This window comes from Belonocnema kinseyi, chromosome 1 (genome assembly GCF_010883055.1).
Source record: "Belonocnema kinseyi isolate 2016_QV_RU_SX_M_011 chromosome 1, B_treatae_v1, whole genome shotgun sequence".
NCBI lineage: Eukaryota > Metazoa > Arthropoda > Insecta > Hymenoptera > Cynipidae > Belonocnema > Belonocnema kinseyi.
The window spans coordinates 117,172,404-117,184,369 of NC_046657.1; the positions used below are offsets into that span (position 1 = coordinate 117,172,404).

At 36.2% G+C, this 11,966-nt stretch overlaps 1 protein-coding gene across 1 annotated transcript in view; it reads left to right on the top strand.

Moving 5' to 3' along the window:
- LOC117179804 (neuroligin-4, X-linked-like) overlaps positions 1–11,431 on the top strand; it is a 105,943-nt gene extending 94,512 nt beyond the window's left edge. Inside the window, exons 7-9 of the mRNA XM_033371927.1 lie at positions 6,657–6,930; positions 7,154–7,300; positions 10,517–11,431. Coding sequence (XP_033227818.1) covers positions 6,657–6,930; positions 7,154–7,300; positions 10,517–11,115 — 1,020 coding nt within the window. The 3' untranslated portion in view covers positions 11,116–11,431. The remainder of the gene's footprint in view (positions 1–6,656; positions 6,931–7,153; positions 7,301–10,516) is intronic.
- Positions 11,432–11,966: the final 535 nt, after the last annotated feature.

Consider the following 11,966-nt stretch of genomic DNA (forward strand, 5'->3'; position numbering starts at 1 on the left):
TAAACTAAGCTGTTCTCTTTTTTCAACCAAAACAGTTATTTCATTTCAAGAAATGTAAAGGTTAAATAAAAAATTATATTTCTTTGATTTACAGAAATTTTTCATTTGAAGTAATCAAATATTTCTTCAATTTAAAGAAATATTCGGTTTGAAGGCACGAAATATTTCTTTAAATCTAATTTTAAAAATTCACAAAAAATTTCTTTAAATCAAACAAATGTTTCTTTGATCGTATATCAATACTAGAATTTCTTTGATTTGAAGAAAGTTTCTTTGATTCAACAAAACATTTTTCTGGGTGTACCTGGTGCACGGCCCGGTGTACATGGATCATCGACTAACCACTGATAGTTATTTTAGGCGTCGGAAAAAATTTAAATTCTTAAAAAGTTCTCGTAGAATACGTTCTAAACTACATGGTGCGCGACCCGGTGCATCCGGGTCGTCGACTCACGATTTGGAATTGTTTTCGTTATTCACAAAGTTTAAATTTTTTTAAGATCTTGTACAATACGTATTAAAGTACTTGGTACTTGATCTGGTGCACCTGGATCATCAACTTATCATTGGCAGTTATTTCGACAGTTGGAACAATTTAAATTCTTAAAAATTCTCGAAGAATACGTGCTAGACTACCTGGTATGCAACTTCGTGCAACCGGGTCGTCGACCCACCATTTGGAATTGTTTTCGTTATTCTGCAAATTTAAATTTTTTTAAGTTCTCGTAAAATACGTATTGAACTACCTGGTGCTGGATCCGGTGCACCCGGATCTTCGACTTACAATTTTTACTAAATTTGGCTATTGGAATAATTTAAATTTTAAACAAGTTCTTATACGAGGTGTGTTCAAAAAGTAAGGTGACTTTTCAATTTTCGCGGGCTACGTACATTCAAGTTTTAAATTTTTTGTTTTGTTGTGTTGGTACACTCGTCACGATCATATGTTCACAGTTTTGACTATATACCTCGTGTTGTTTTTCTGGAAGAGGCGTAAAAGGTTAGAAGGGTTTGGTTTGCTCGGCGGTTTTCTTCTTTTGAAAAAATGGAGCAAAGAGTTTGCATTAAAATTTGGGTGAAAAATGGAATCCAGTGCTCTAAAATTCTTTAAATGTTGACAGTTGCATACGGTGAGTCCACTCTAAGTAAGAAAAATGTGTATAAGTGGAACAAGCTGTTCCAAGAAGGCCGAGAGGATGTCGAAGACGAACCTCGCCCTGGACGTCCCAGCACGTCAACAACAGATGAAAACGTTCAAGTAGTGGAAGAAATGGTGTTGAAAAATCGCCGAATTACCATCAGAAAAGTTGCTGAAGATGTTGGCATATCGGTTGGCACATGCCATGCTATCTTTTCGGACGTTTTCGGCATGAGACGTGTGTCAGCGAAATTTGTTCTAAAACTGCTTAATTTTGATCAAAAGATCCATCGCATGACCATCGCTCAGGAGATGTTGAATGAAGTCAATAATGATATTCACCGGATTTGGCCACCAGTGACTTTTTCCTTTTCCCAAAACTGAAGAGACCCATGAAAGGACATCGATTTTCAACGATTGAGGCGATAAAAACTGAATCGCTGAAAGAACTCAAGGCTATACCACAAAATGATTATCAAAAGTGCTTCGATGATTGGAAAAAGCGTTGGCACAAGTATATTATATCTTATGGGGGATTACTTTGAAGGGGACAACATAAATATTGAGGAATATATGAATATTTTTTGAGAAAACAATAGTCACCTTATTTTTTGAACACACCTCGTACAATACGTGCTAAGCTATCTGGTGCGCGACCCGGTGCACCGGGGTTGTCGACTCACCATTTGGAATTTTTTTCGTTATTCACAAATCTCTAGTGTTTTTAGTTACTAAGAAATGATCATTTTTATACTTGGATGCTTGAGGTAAGTCTGATCGACAAAATGTGAAACTTTTAGTCCAATCTATCAAAAATTTTTTGAGAAAAAAAACATTACAATAACATAAGCATTTTTCTATTAAAATGGATGTCAAAATTGAAACTTTGACATTTGTTTGTCAAAAAACCGTCCATTTTTTTTTTAGTTTTTTTTGTGAATTTTTGCTCTGCAGGTTCGAAAATGCAAAAAAAAAATGTTTGGAGTTTTTCACAAAATGCCATTTAATGTACATTTGTTGCGAAGTATTTTCCCAACAGCGAGCGATCATTACACAGGCACACGAAAAAAAATAAAAATCTTTTCCACCAAATAAGACAAAAATTTCTATACGTATTTGGGGTTACTGAATTCGAATTTGGGGTGGTTTTGTGGGATACTTTGTATTTTTACGGACATTTGCAAAGTTTCCTATCGCCTTTCATATTTAACGTTTCACCCTTAACGAAGGTCCATTCACCTTTAACCGCTAACCCCTACAAATTGTTCCACCAGCATATGACCCTTCAGCTTTGCTCTTTGAATCCACATTTTTGCCCTCTGACCTTCAAGACCGCACGTTTTCCCGTTGAACGTTAACTTTTGACTTTTAGCCTATGATCCTTGCCTTTGATCTCTAACCTTTGGTATCTGACACATGACGCTTTCCTCTCACCTTCCACTTATAAAATTCTAATATCTAAAACAGTGATTGAATTTTTCTAATTTCAAAAAAAAAAATTTTGTAACCTATAGTTTGTTTTTGGGCGTATACAGTTAATAATTTTACTTCATTGAGCAAAATTGGTTACAGAGTATTTCAGCCAGCAATGTTTCAAGAGCAATACTTGAGCGAGAATAGAATTTCCATTATAATTGTAACAGAAAATCTAAAAGTGGTTGAAAGGAAACACACAGTTAGCTCTTCCGGGCCAGACAAACCGGAAGCGATGTTCGGACCTTCCTTTATGGCTCGAACTCTCTTTTATATGTGCATGACATCTATAGCGGCCTCTTTCACCGAGCCGCGCTGCTCGGATTAGGTTTGGGTGAAAATCGATGAGACATTGAGACCACCATCCAGCCAGAACAAGGCGAATGTATGTGATCAAATTTGCATCGACCACTTCTCGCCCTAAAACGAGATGTGCTTAATCCAGTGATGGCAGGCGTTTACTGGAAGACTTATCGCGATCGGAAATATCGGGTCTCTCGATTAAACACGCATTTAAGCTGATACGAAAAGGATTAGCAAAAGCTAGTATCAGGCACTCTACACATGAAATATTTGCAAAAAATAAAGCAGCACACATTAAATAAGTAAAAAGTAAAATTATAGTTGTTGTATTTTTAAAAATGTCATTGTTTTTTTTAAATTAGTATACAGCTCAAACAATCATAGTTCGTGATACTAATATATTCAACAAACATGAATATACAACAATTGTATAACTGTTATGTAATAAATGTACAAAAGTATTACATAAAAGAATCTATAACTCTAGTGTTAGGCTTAATAATTTTATATTTTGACTTTCGAATAGGGTTTATTAGGGCCCAACTGAATACGACCTTATCCTATATCGGCATAGATTAAAAAGGAATGAAAGATTGTTTCAGTTTTCTGTCGCATTCAGTCAAGTTAAAAAGTTTTTATTGGATACTCCTCGAATGTATTTACGTTAGACGCGCTTATTGAGAAGAGTTTAAAAGTTGTTTCTAATTAGTGTGGATGTGTTAGCTAGAACTCGGAGCACGAATTTAGAAGGATTGAAAATTTTCTGCGGTTAGGTTTGAATCGGAATGGATACAGATTTCGAAACATTCCGGTCCGAAACGTTCACCAGCTTCGTAATTAATTAATGTGATATCTTGTTGCTTTAGTTGCCCGCAACCGGGAATAGAATTACGATAATGACAAAAGTGAAAAGCTTAATAAACTTAAAAACGCAATTATAATAAGTATAAAAATTAATTAAGAAATTGCAAAAATGTTAATATTCCTTTCACGTGTTGTCTCTGAACACTGCAGAAGGTTGTGACTTCTTGCTGCAATCCTACATTTAAATCCAATTAGCTTTTTATCCTGGCGGCTGAGCCCATCTCTAATCTCGAAATCCTTTTTTAATCTCGTGCATGTAAATTGGGGTACGGCAAACACTTTATTCGGATGAAAACGCTTGCAGAAGGCTGGGCGAGCACGTATTACGCGTGCTCCGTCTGTCCTAATTACGCTCATTAATTTCCGGGAAAACGAGATTTTTCGTTCTGATACACGAGACGTGTGTAAACAAAAAGGAGTTACCTCCAAATGCAGCTACGGTTTAAGATCCGACTAATCGGATCATAAGCTTCGTAGCAGAAAGAACACGCATAACCTCTGGAAACAGCAGACTCCTCGGACTTCTTTTTGAAGGGAGTTGGACCCTTTGCTTGGTCTGAAAACAGGAAACTAAAATAATCCGACAAACGAATTGAACGTAAAATCTCTCCTTTTTTTATTACTTTTTTCGGTGGATACATGGAGGATGGTAATGTTTATATCTTTATACGTAATTTCGTAATAAATTTGGAACAGCCATTACTATGGTATAAACGATTAAATTTATTTATAGAGAATTGATTTCCACTACGAAACGTAATTATGATTATAACTACAAGCATGTACATTAGGGAGAAATACATAGCTACAAAAGCATTAAGAGCGAATTCAAGAATATGAATTAATAGTACAGTGCAGCACAATATCGCAAAGTACAAAATTAAATTACTTCTGACATTACTACATTAGAGTACATTAGTAATTCTAATCAATACCAAAGTACAAGAATACGTTTGTAAAATATTTTGCAGTACTGTACAAATTTTAAAATATGTGTCTATTATTCCTATCTTAATGTTTACCGCATCGACTGTTTACACAATACGTCACGGATGTTTTTCGACCTTTAGCGTGGCTGATCTAATAGAAACTGTTCCACTAATTGAATCTAAACTTTCAAAAATTTATTGTTGATCGCGAGAAAGAAACTCCGCTTTCCTGGTAAAGAAGGATTGAATAGGAAGGAGTGTCGAGATTAATTCTAGTTTTGTAAAAGTCTCTCCGCTTACTCATCTTGTCCTGTTCCTCGAATAAGAGTGATGTCCTCGGGGCTCTCGAGCATCTTAATTTAATCACTGCCATCTTGAAACCTCGGCCTTACTCCGAAGGACCTTACCTGACCGCAAGCGACGAATAAGGAAAACTAGACCTTTTCACATAATTTCCTCGTAAAAAGTTCTTACTACGAAAAGCTCTTAGACGAGTTAGTAAAGTCTTCAATGATTTAAGTACCGTCAGAAGCCAGGGAATAAGTTCAAATAAGAAAACTTAGTCTTACGACTTAGAATTGTAGAACGGAAGGAGTTGAGCTAAACAGCCTATGTGTTTAAGAAGAAAACGACATTAAATCAAAGCTCGGATCCATTTCTTCAGATAATAACATATTTCTGACCTGGCGGAGGTTGCGGAACAGGATTGAATCCATTTGAATCTGTTTGAATATTACACTAATTCTAATTAATCTGATATTTGGATCCGAATGATTTCTTATCGTTGTGAACAAACTCTTTACCCTAATTAAATCCTTAAACAAAATCAAATTCAATCCGACACTTTTCGCTTATAGTAGAGTCCTAATTAAAAATCACATGAAATCGTTCAGTTGTGGATAAACAGTCATTCCGAAATAATCCTAGTAATTCTGAATTAACTTTTCATTGTATTTGAGTTCGATTACGATTTCAAGTTAATTTCGAAAGATTCCACTATCATTCCTTGAATTCTCAATCGATTCGACATCATACTGAATCAGCTGTATATTCAAATTGCATCCTTAGGCAAAATCAGATTCAAATAGCCTGAATGATTTTACTCCTAATACAAACTCTTTTTGGGTAATTCTGCGGTTAATCGGATTGATGCAGTTGTCAGTCACACTCAACAGTCATTTTTAATGATACTGAAAGACTGTGGATCGTAGTGTTATTCTATTTGAATCTGCACGCTTCCAAAAGTTCTGATCAATTTCACAGCAATTCTGAAGTTGTTCAAAACCCTCTGGTGAAATTTTCGTATTGAAAAATTTCTGTTATTCTAAATCTATTTAATCCGATATCTGTATCCGAACGAATTAGCTTTACGCCAAATTTATTCAGGCATAGAAAAGGATAAAAAGATGGTTTCGGATTGATTCGGATTGAACTTGTTGTTTTGGTTTGCGTCTTACGATTAAGATCAAGTCAAATCACTGATTTAGGAGGAATAATAAAAGTCTTTCCAGATGAACTTTAAAATTTAATTAAAATTAAAATTTAGTTTAGGATTAGTTTCAGTCTGATACAGATTGTACTGGGTCGGATTGTACCGCATTCCGTATGAGACACGGATTCACTAGAATTAAATTCATTGCGTTCAAATTGATTCAGATTGGCGCAGATACTGATTTCGGAATGGCTTGGACTAGATCAGACAGGTTTGGAATAAATTTAGATCCAAAACTTCCCCTAGAGTCATTATATATTATTTCTGAACTAAATTCAGGGTTATGAAATTACAATGTATACTGTAACTATGTAAGGAGAATAATTTAGTACTTAACCTTTTCTACTGTATATTTGATTGAGTTTTCTGTAAAATATATTACTGCAAATGAGCTGTAGTAATAAATAAAAAATTGGTAAGACCTTACATTTTTAATCTAATGTCTTGTTTCCATTAGCGATTGGGAAGCGCTCGAGGCGAAGATATACCGTACGTTTTTGGATTGCCTTTGGTAACCGGAGGTCGATTTTTCCCTCACAATTACACGAAGCAGGACCAAAGTGTTGGCGAAGCCATGTTGACATTTATGACAAATTTTGCAAAGACTGCCAATCCTAACTTGCCTCACAATATTGAGTCCGTCGATTATGGCAATGCAAGGGAGAAAACAAGATTTCGAGGCCTTATATGGGAACAATATGAGACCAACAACCAACAATATCTCATGATAGGTAAATTAATCAATTTCAGATTTCCACATATATTAAATATATTATTATATTTTATTTTTTAATTATAAAAATATACTTTGTTAGCATAATTTCTAAACAGAATAAGGACAACATTTTAATAGACGATCTGTATTAAGTAGAATATACTAGCATAAAATGTATCGAATAACACCAAGCTTATAATGAAGGAGTTAATGAGCGTTTAACTACGTTCTTCTTGCAGCTCAAAAGCCAAAGATGAAGAGCCATTATCGAGGGCATAAAATGGCACTCTGGTTGAATCTAATTCCTCAACTTCATCAACCTGGTGACGAAGACGTGTCAATGAGACATCATCATTTCCGGGAAAAGGGTGACCAATACTATGCAGGTGATAATTCATTAATGTGCCATTAATTATCTTACTATGACTAAATGAATATAAATAAATGTAAAATCAATTTCTTCATTTTCAAATTATTCGAGGAATGCATAGATTTCGGAATAATTTTGGAATTAAAATAGATTGATTTTGTATAATATAAATGCTTTTAAGAAATTCAAAATCAAGCTGAAAGATGTTCAATCTGTCTGAATCCGCTTTATTGAGAAAGGCGTTAAGTACGGCCTTATCTAAAATCCGTGCATTTAAAATCACGTGAAATAAATTTTATTCAGTCCAGCTAATTCGAATGAATTTATTTATCCATTTGTTCGTTTTTAAAAGCATCAATTTCAATCGAATGCGAAATCTGTTTCCGCAATGCAAATTCCTTTAACTGTATCCGATAACTTCAGTGCGAACATTCGAACGTTTTCGAACTGAATTGGATCTACATGAAACGGAAAAAATTTTCGTATCAGAACATAGTTAAGGCTTATGGAACCCAGTATATGGCTTTTCCAAAAAAATACAATTCTAATAATAATTCATTAGCAACACCTACCTCTCTAAATTTGCACTTTATGTTCCTCTAAATATTGTGTTCCTCTAAATATTGTGTTCCTCTAAATATTGTGTTCCTCTAAATATTGTGCTCTTTTCAACATAGTCACGTCACGATCTGTAAAGTAGCTACTTTAAAGACTTTGGCACTTTGAGAGATATACTTTACACTCGGGTTGCGAATCGTAAAATCATGCATAAAGTTTTTCAGAAATACTTTTACGACCATTTATCTAGGCGGATTCAGCATTTATTTCAGGGTGTTTGTGACCAAAGAAGAGAGGAGAGAAAAGAAAGTAGAGAGAAGTCGTAAAGGAAAAATAAAAAATAGAGTATACAGATTCGACAATTTATTTTTATCTTGTCGCTATGTATTGGGAAATTCGTAATGGTAAAATAAACCAATTTTATAGTATGCAGGTCCAGCAGATTTAAAAAGTTGTTCACGGAGTTCTGTAATATTGCTAGAATTTTAAATAATGTCTAGTGTCAATTTTTACAAAATTATTCGCAAATTTCATTTTAAAATACTTACTCGGCCGGGTGTTGCAAAAAATATGTTGTGGTATTTCGTGCGTATCAGGTAATTACTACTCGTGTAATTTTATCATTTGCCTGCGGCTCATGCTGCAAGCTTTACACTCGTTGCAATCAGCTGTTTTACACGCTTGTAACACAAATAACTATTTCGGGGCATGATTGGCACTGCAGCCTTACAAATAACTTCTAGATGGTAACCAATCATATGCTAACTCTATCAGCTGATGGCGGCATCGGTCGACTGGTTGCAAATCTCTGATTTAAATATTTTTCCAATACTGTTGGTTTCTTTCTGACAATATTTGTAGCTGAGTCAAGGATTCGCAATATATTTTTTCCAGCTAAAAATTCCCGTACAAGAACCTCGGAGGATCCTGTACGTGTTCGTGTGCGCGAACACGTACAGGAAATCTAGAAGTTTTCTGTGCAGGAATTTAGTGAAGGGAGCTGTACATGATCCTGTAAAGTAATACGCATAAAGCAAATCTTTAAATGATCCTATAGAGGTTCTAGAATCCTTCACGAAGTGAATTGAGATACTAGTACATGTACAGAAACTTATTCAGAATCCTACACATGTACCTACAGAGGAATTAATCCACAAGGGTACGCTAGTTGTTTGGCTCTCTCAATACAGAGTTATAAATAAAATGAATAAAAAGGGAATAAAAAGAAAGCAACTTTATAGCTGTAAGCGATAAGAGTTCTCTTGATGGCATTTTGTAAAAGACCGTATAGGAGTTTCTGGGCAGGAACCAGTGCCTCAATTTACTTTGCATAGGAACATGTGCGGGATCCTTCCATAGGTTCCTTTGTCGGTGCATAATCCTTTAAAGAATCATGGACAGTTTCCTTCTTCATATTCCTACACAGGAAACGTCAGGATTTCTTGTACGGGTTCGTGTACACGATACCGCACAGGATCATCCGAGGATTCAGCATAGGAACATGTACAGGATCATCCGAAGATCCTGTACAGGGCCATCCCAGTACAGAAAATTTAGCAGGTTCGCCGCAAGGTGTCATCAACAAACAGTCAACGCCAGCGCGAGGGATATGCTTGCCGGGGGTTGTCGCTGCCAGCCAATGAAGGATTGTCAAGGGCAATGCCGCTCCTGTCCCAAAAAGATCATTATAGAAGTATATGTTGATTTTTTTTTTTACTCTCGTGTGACTTTTTTCTTACGTCCCACAGTGATAAATATGGGAAATAATTCGAGCCACGCGACGATTTTAATCGAATGATAAAAAAAAAATTTTAATTCTCCAAAAATGTTATATTTAATATTTCCAGTGAGAGAATTTTTATAACAACCCATATAGTTTCTTTAATTAACCATGAAACGGCTTGCCTCAGCATCAGTGGAAATTGTTCGAAAATCACGCAGGACTAAAAAATATTTTCAGGAGTCTACATAAAGATAACTAGGTGTACTATATGTTTTTGGGTCGCTGAATACGAATCCATCCTCCGAATGACTCCAGCATGTCAGGATTTTGATTAAATTAAGCCGTTTCAGAGTTAATTAAAAAAGTATATGGGTAGTTATAAAAATTCTCTCACTGGAAATATTAAATTTAACATTTTTAGAGAAGTATTAAAAAAAAATTTATTATTTGATTAAAATCCTCGCGTAGCTCGAATTGTTTCCCATCTCTCCTGAAATCGAATCAGTGTTCGGCAGTAAGATCTTTCTTGCATAATTTTAGTTGTGGTATTCGGGCCCCCATATTCAGGTTCATGCAGATCCGTACAATTTTCTACAAATGCTACTTTCATACCAAATATGACATATGATGATAAATGGATACATGTTTTTTCTATGATTCCAACGATATAGAAAAACTCATTTTTTATTTTTGGTGGATCCTGCTTTCTTGAATAACGTTTTTTTCGACTCACGCTTTTAGCAAATTTTTGTCGAAAAGCTACATACTAATCCAAACTATGGCCATGCAGCGAACCCCCTTCCAGGGTGCAAGAAACTGTGCGAAGAGCTTTTTTTTTGTGCACCTCTCCATCAGCCTTAAGTGGATTAAATTTTGTGGACAGATTTATTCAGATTAAAGTTTGCCTCAAGTAGTTTATATAAATTCAAAATGACTATTGTTGTGTTCCAGGTTCAGTCCGTGATGAGTGGTACATCCCACCTCCACTGCCGGACACTACAAAGACAGCAACGTCACCAACGACTTCCTGCTCCACCTCTAATGAAGACCTCGCCACTGATGATGTATCTGATGTCCTTGACGACAATGAAGATGACGCTGAGCTACTTCAGCGACTAGACTCCCGCCACTACTACAGTACAACCACTGCACTTGCGATTACCGTCGGCGTAGGCTGTATCCTCCTCATCCTCAACATGATGATCTTTGCCGGAATCTACTACCAACGTGACCGTGACAAAAAACGCGCTTCAATGCAGTGCAGCCCAAACAATCAAGAATCCATGCCAATGAGTTCGAGAAGTGACGCAAATCGAGTTGAGTCAAAAACAGGCCACGATCTGCCTCCTCTCTATACGACCCTCACACGGAGCTCGTCTTCGGGACTACCGAACGATCAACGTTCCCCCTCTGATCTGGAACGACCCGGATCAAAACAGGGTCAAAAAGACACGGTCCCTCCCAAACCTCCAACCAGGACTACAAGCTCCCTCAGTTCGAATAGCGGCACTATCAAGAAACGCGTTCAAATTCAGGAAATATCTGTATAGCATTAGGGGTTGCCCCCAGAGGGCAGCACCGCTCGACCAAAACACGTCACGTTCGTAGACGAGGAAGCAGTTATTGAGTCTCGATTTTGAGGGATGGGTCTCATTCTACTTTAAATTGGGCCACGAATAAATTATGTGATACCCATACAATCTCGAACTACGAAAAAAGTGAACGTTTCCGCAGTGAGTGTGCAATGTCTTCTGGTGGCAACAATGTGAAATAGACTTCATGTACATTATTTTTAGTGTCAAGATTGAACAATTAATAGGACCAGGAATCAAATTTTCAAACAAGCAAATTATGAGGTGTATGAAAGCTGAATATATGTAACCGAAGTTAATGTGTAAATATTTTTAAGGAGACCTGTTGCTATTACTCGAATTGTCGATTTTACAAAAATAAGGAAAGTCCAGGGAATCAAATCTGGAGTTCTCTGAGGCTTTTGGAAATATGAGAAACGCGGAAGAAATCTGTAAATATCCTATTGGTACTATCCGCAACCTGTACGGTAAGCGGCCAACTCTGGTTTTAGAACGCACACTGCCACGGTAAACAGCGGATAGGCTTAGTAATTATTACTCTCCGGTTTAATATATAATTTTTGATATTTTTAATTTACGGATTTCAAGGAACTACGGGGTTCAAGGAACTCACGGATTACAGGAAATTAATGCAATTCAAACAATTGAAGAAATTCACAGAGCTCAGGAAATTAAAGCAATTCATCAAATTCAAGTGCACTAAACTCTCGCTTTCAGTCCAGTATCGGGGGTTGCCTCTAAATAACCTTGAACTGATTTCAAGCGGTTGAAAACGTAATCACTGAGTGCCGCCTGACTCATTTCCAATT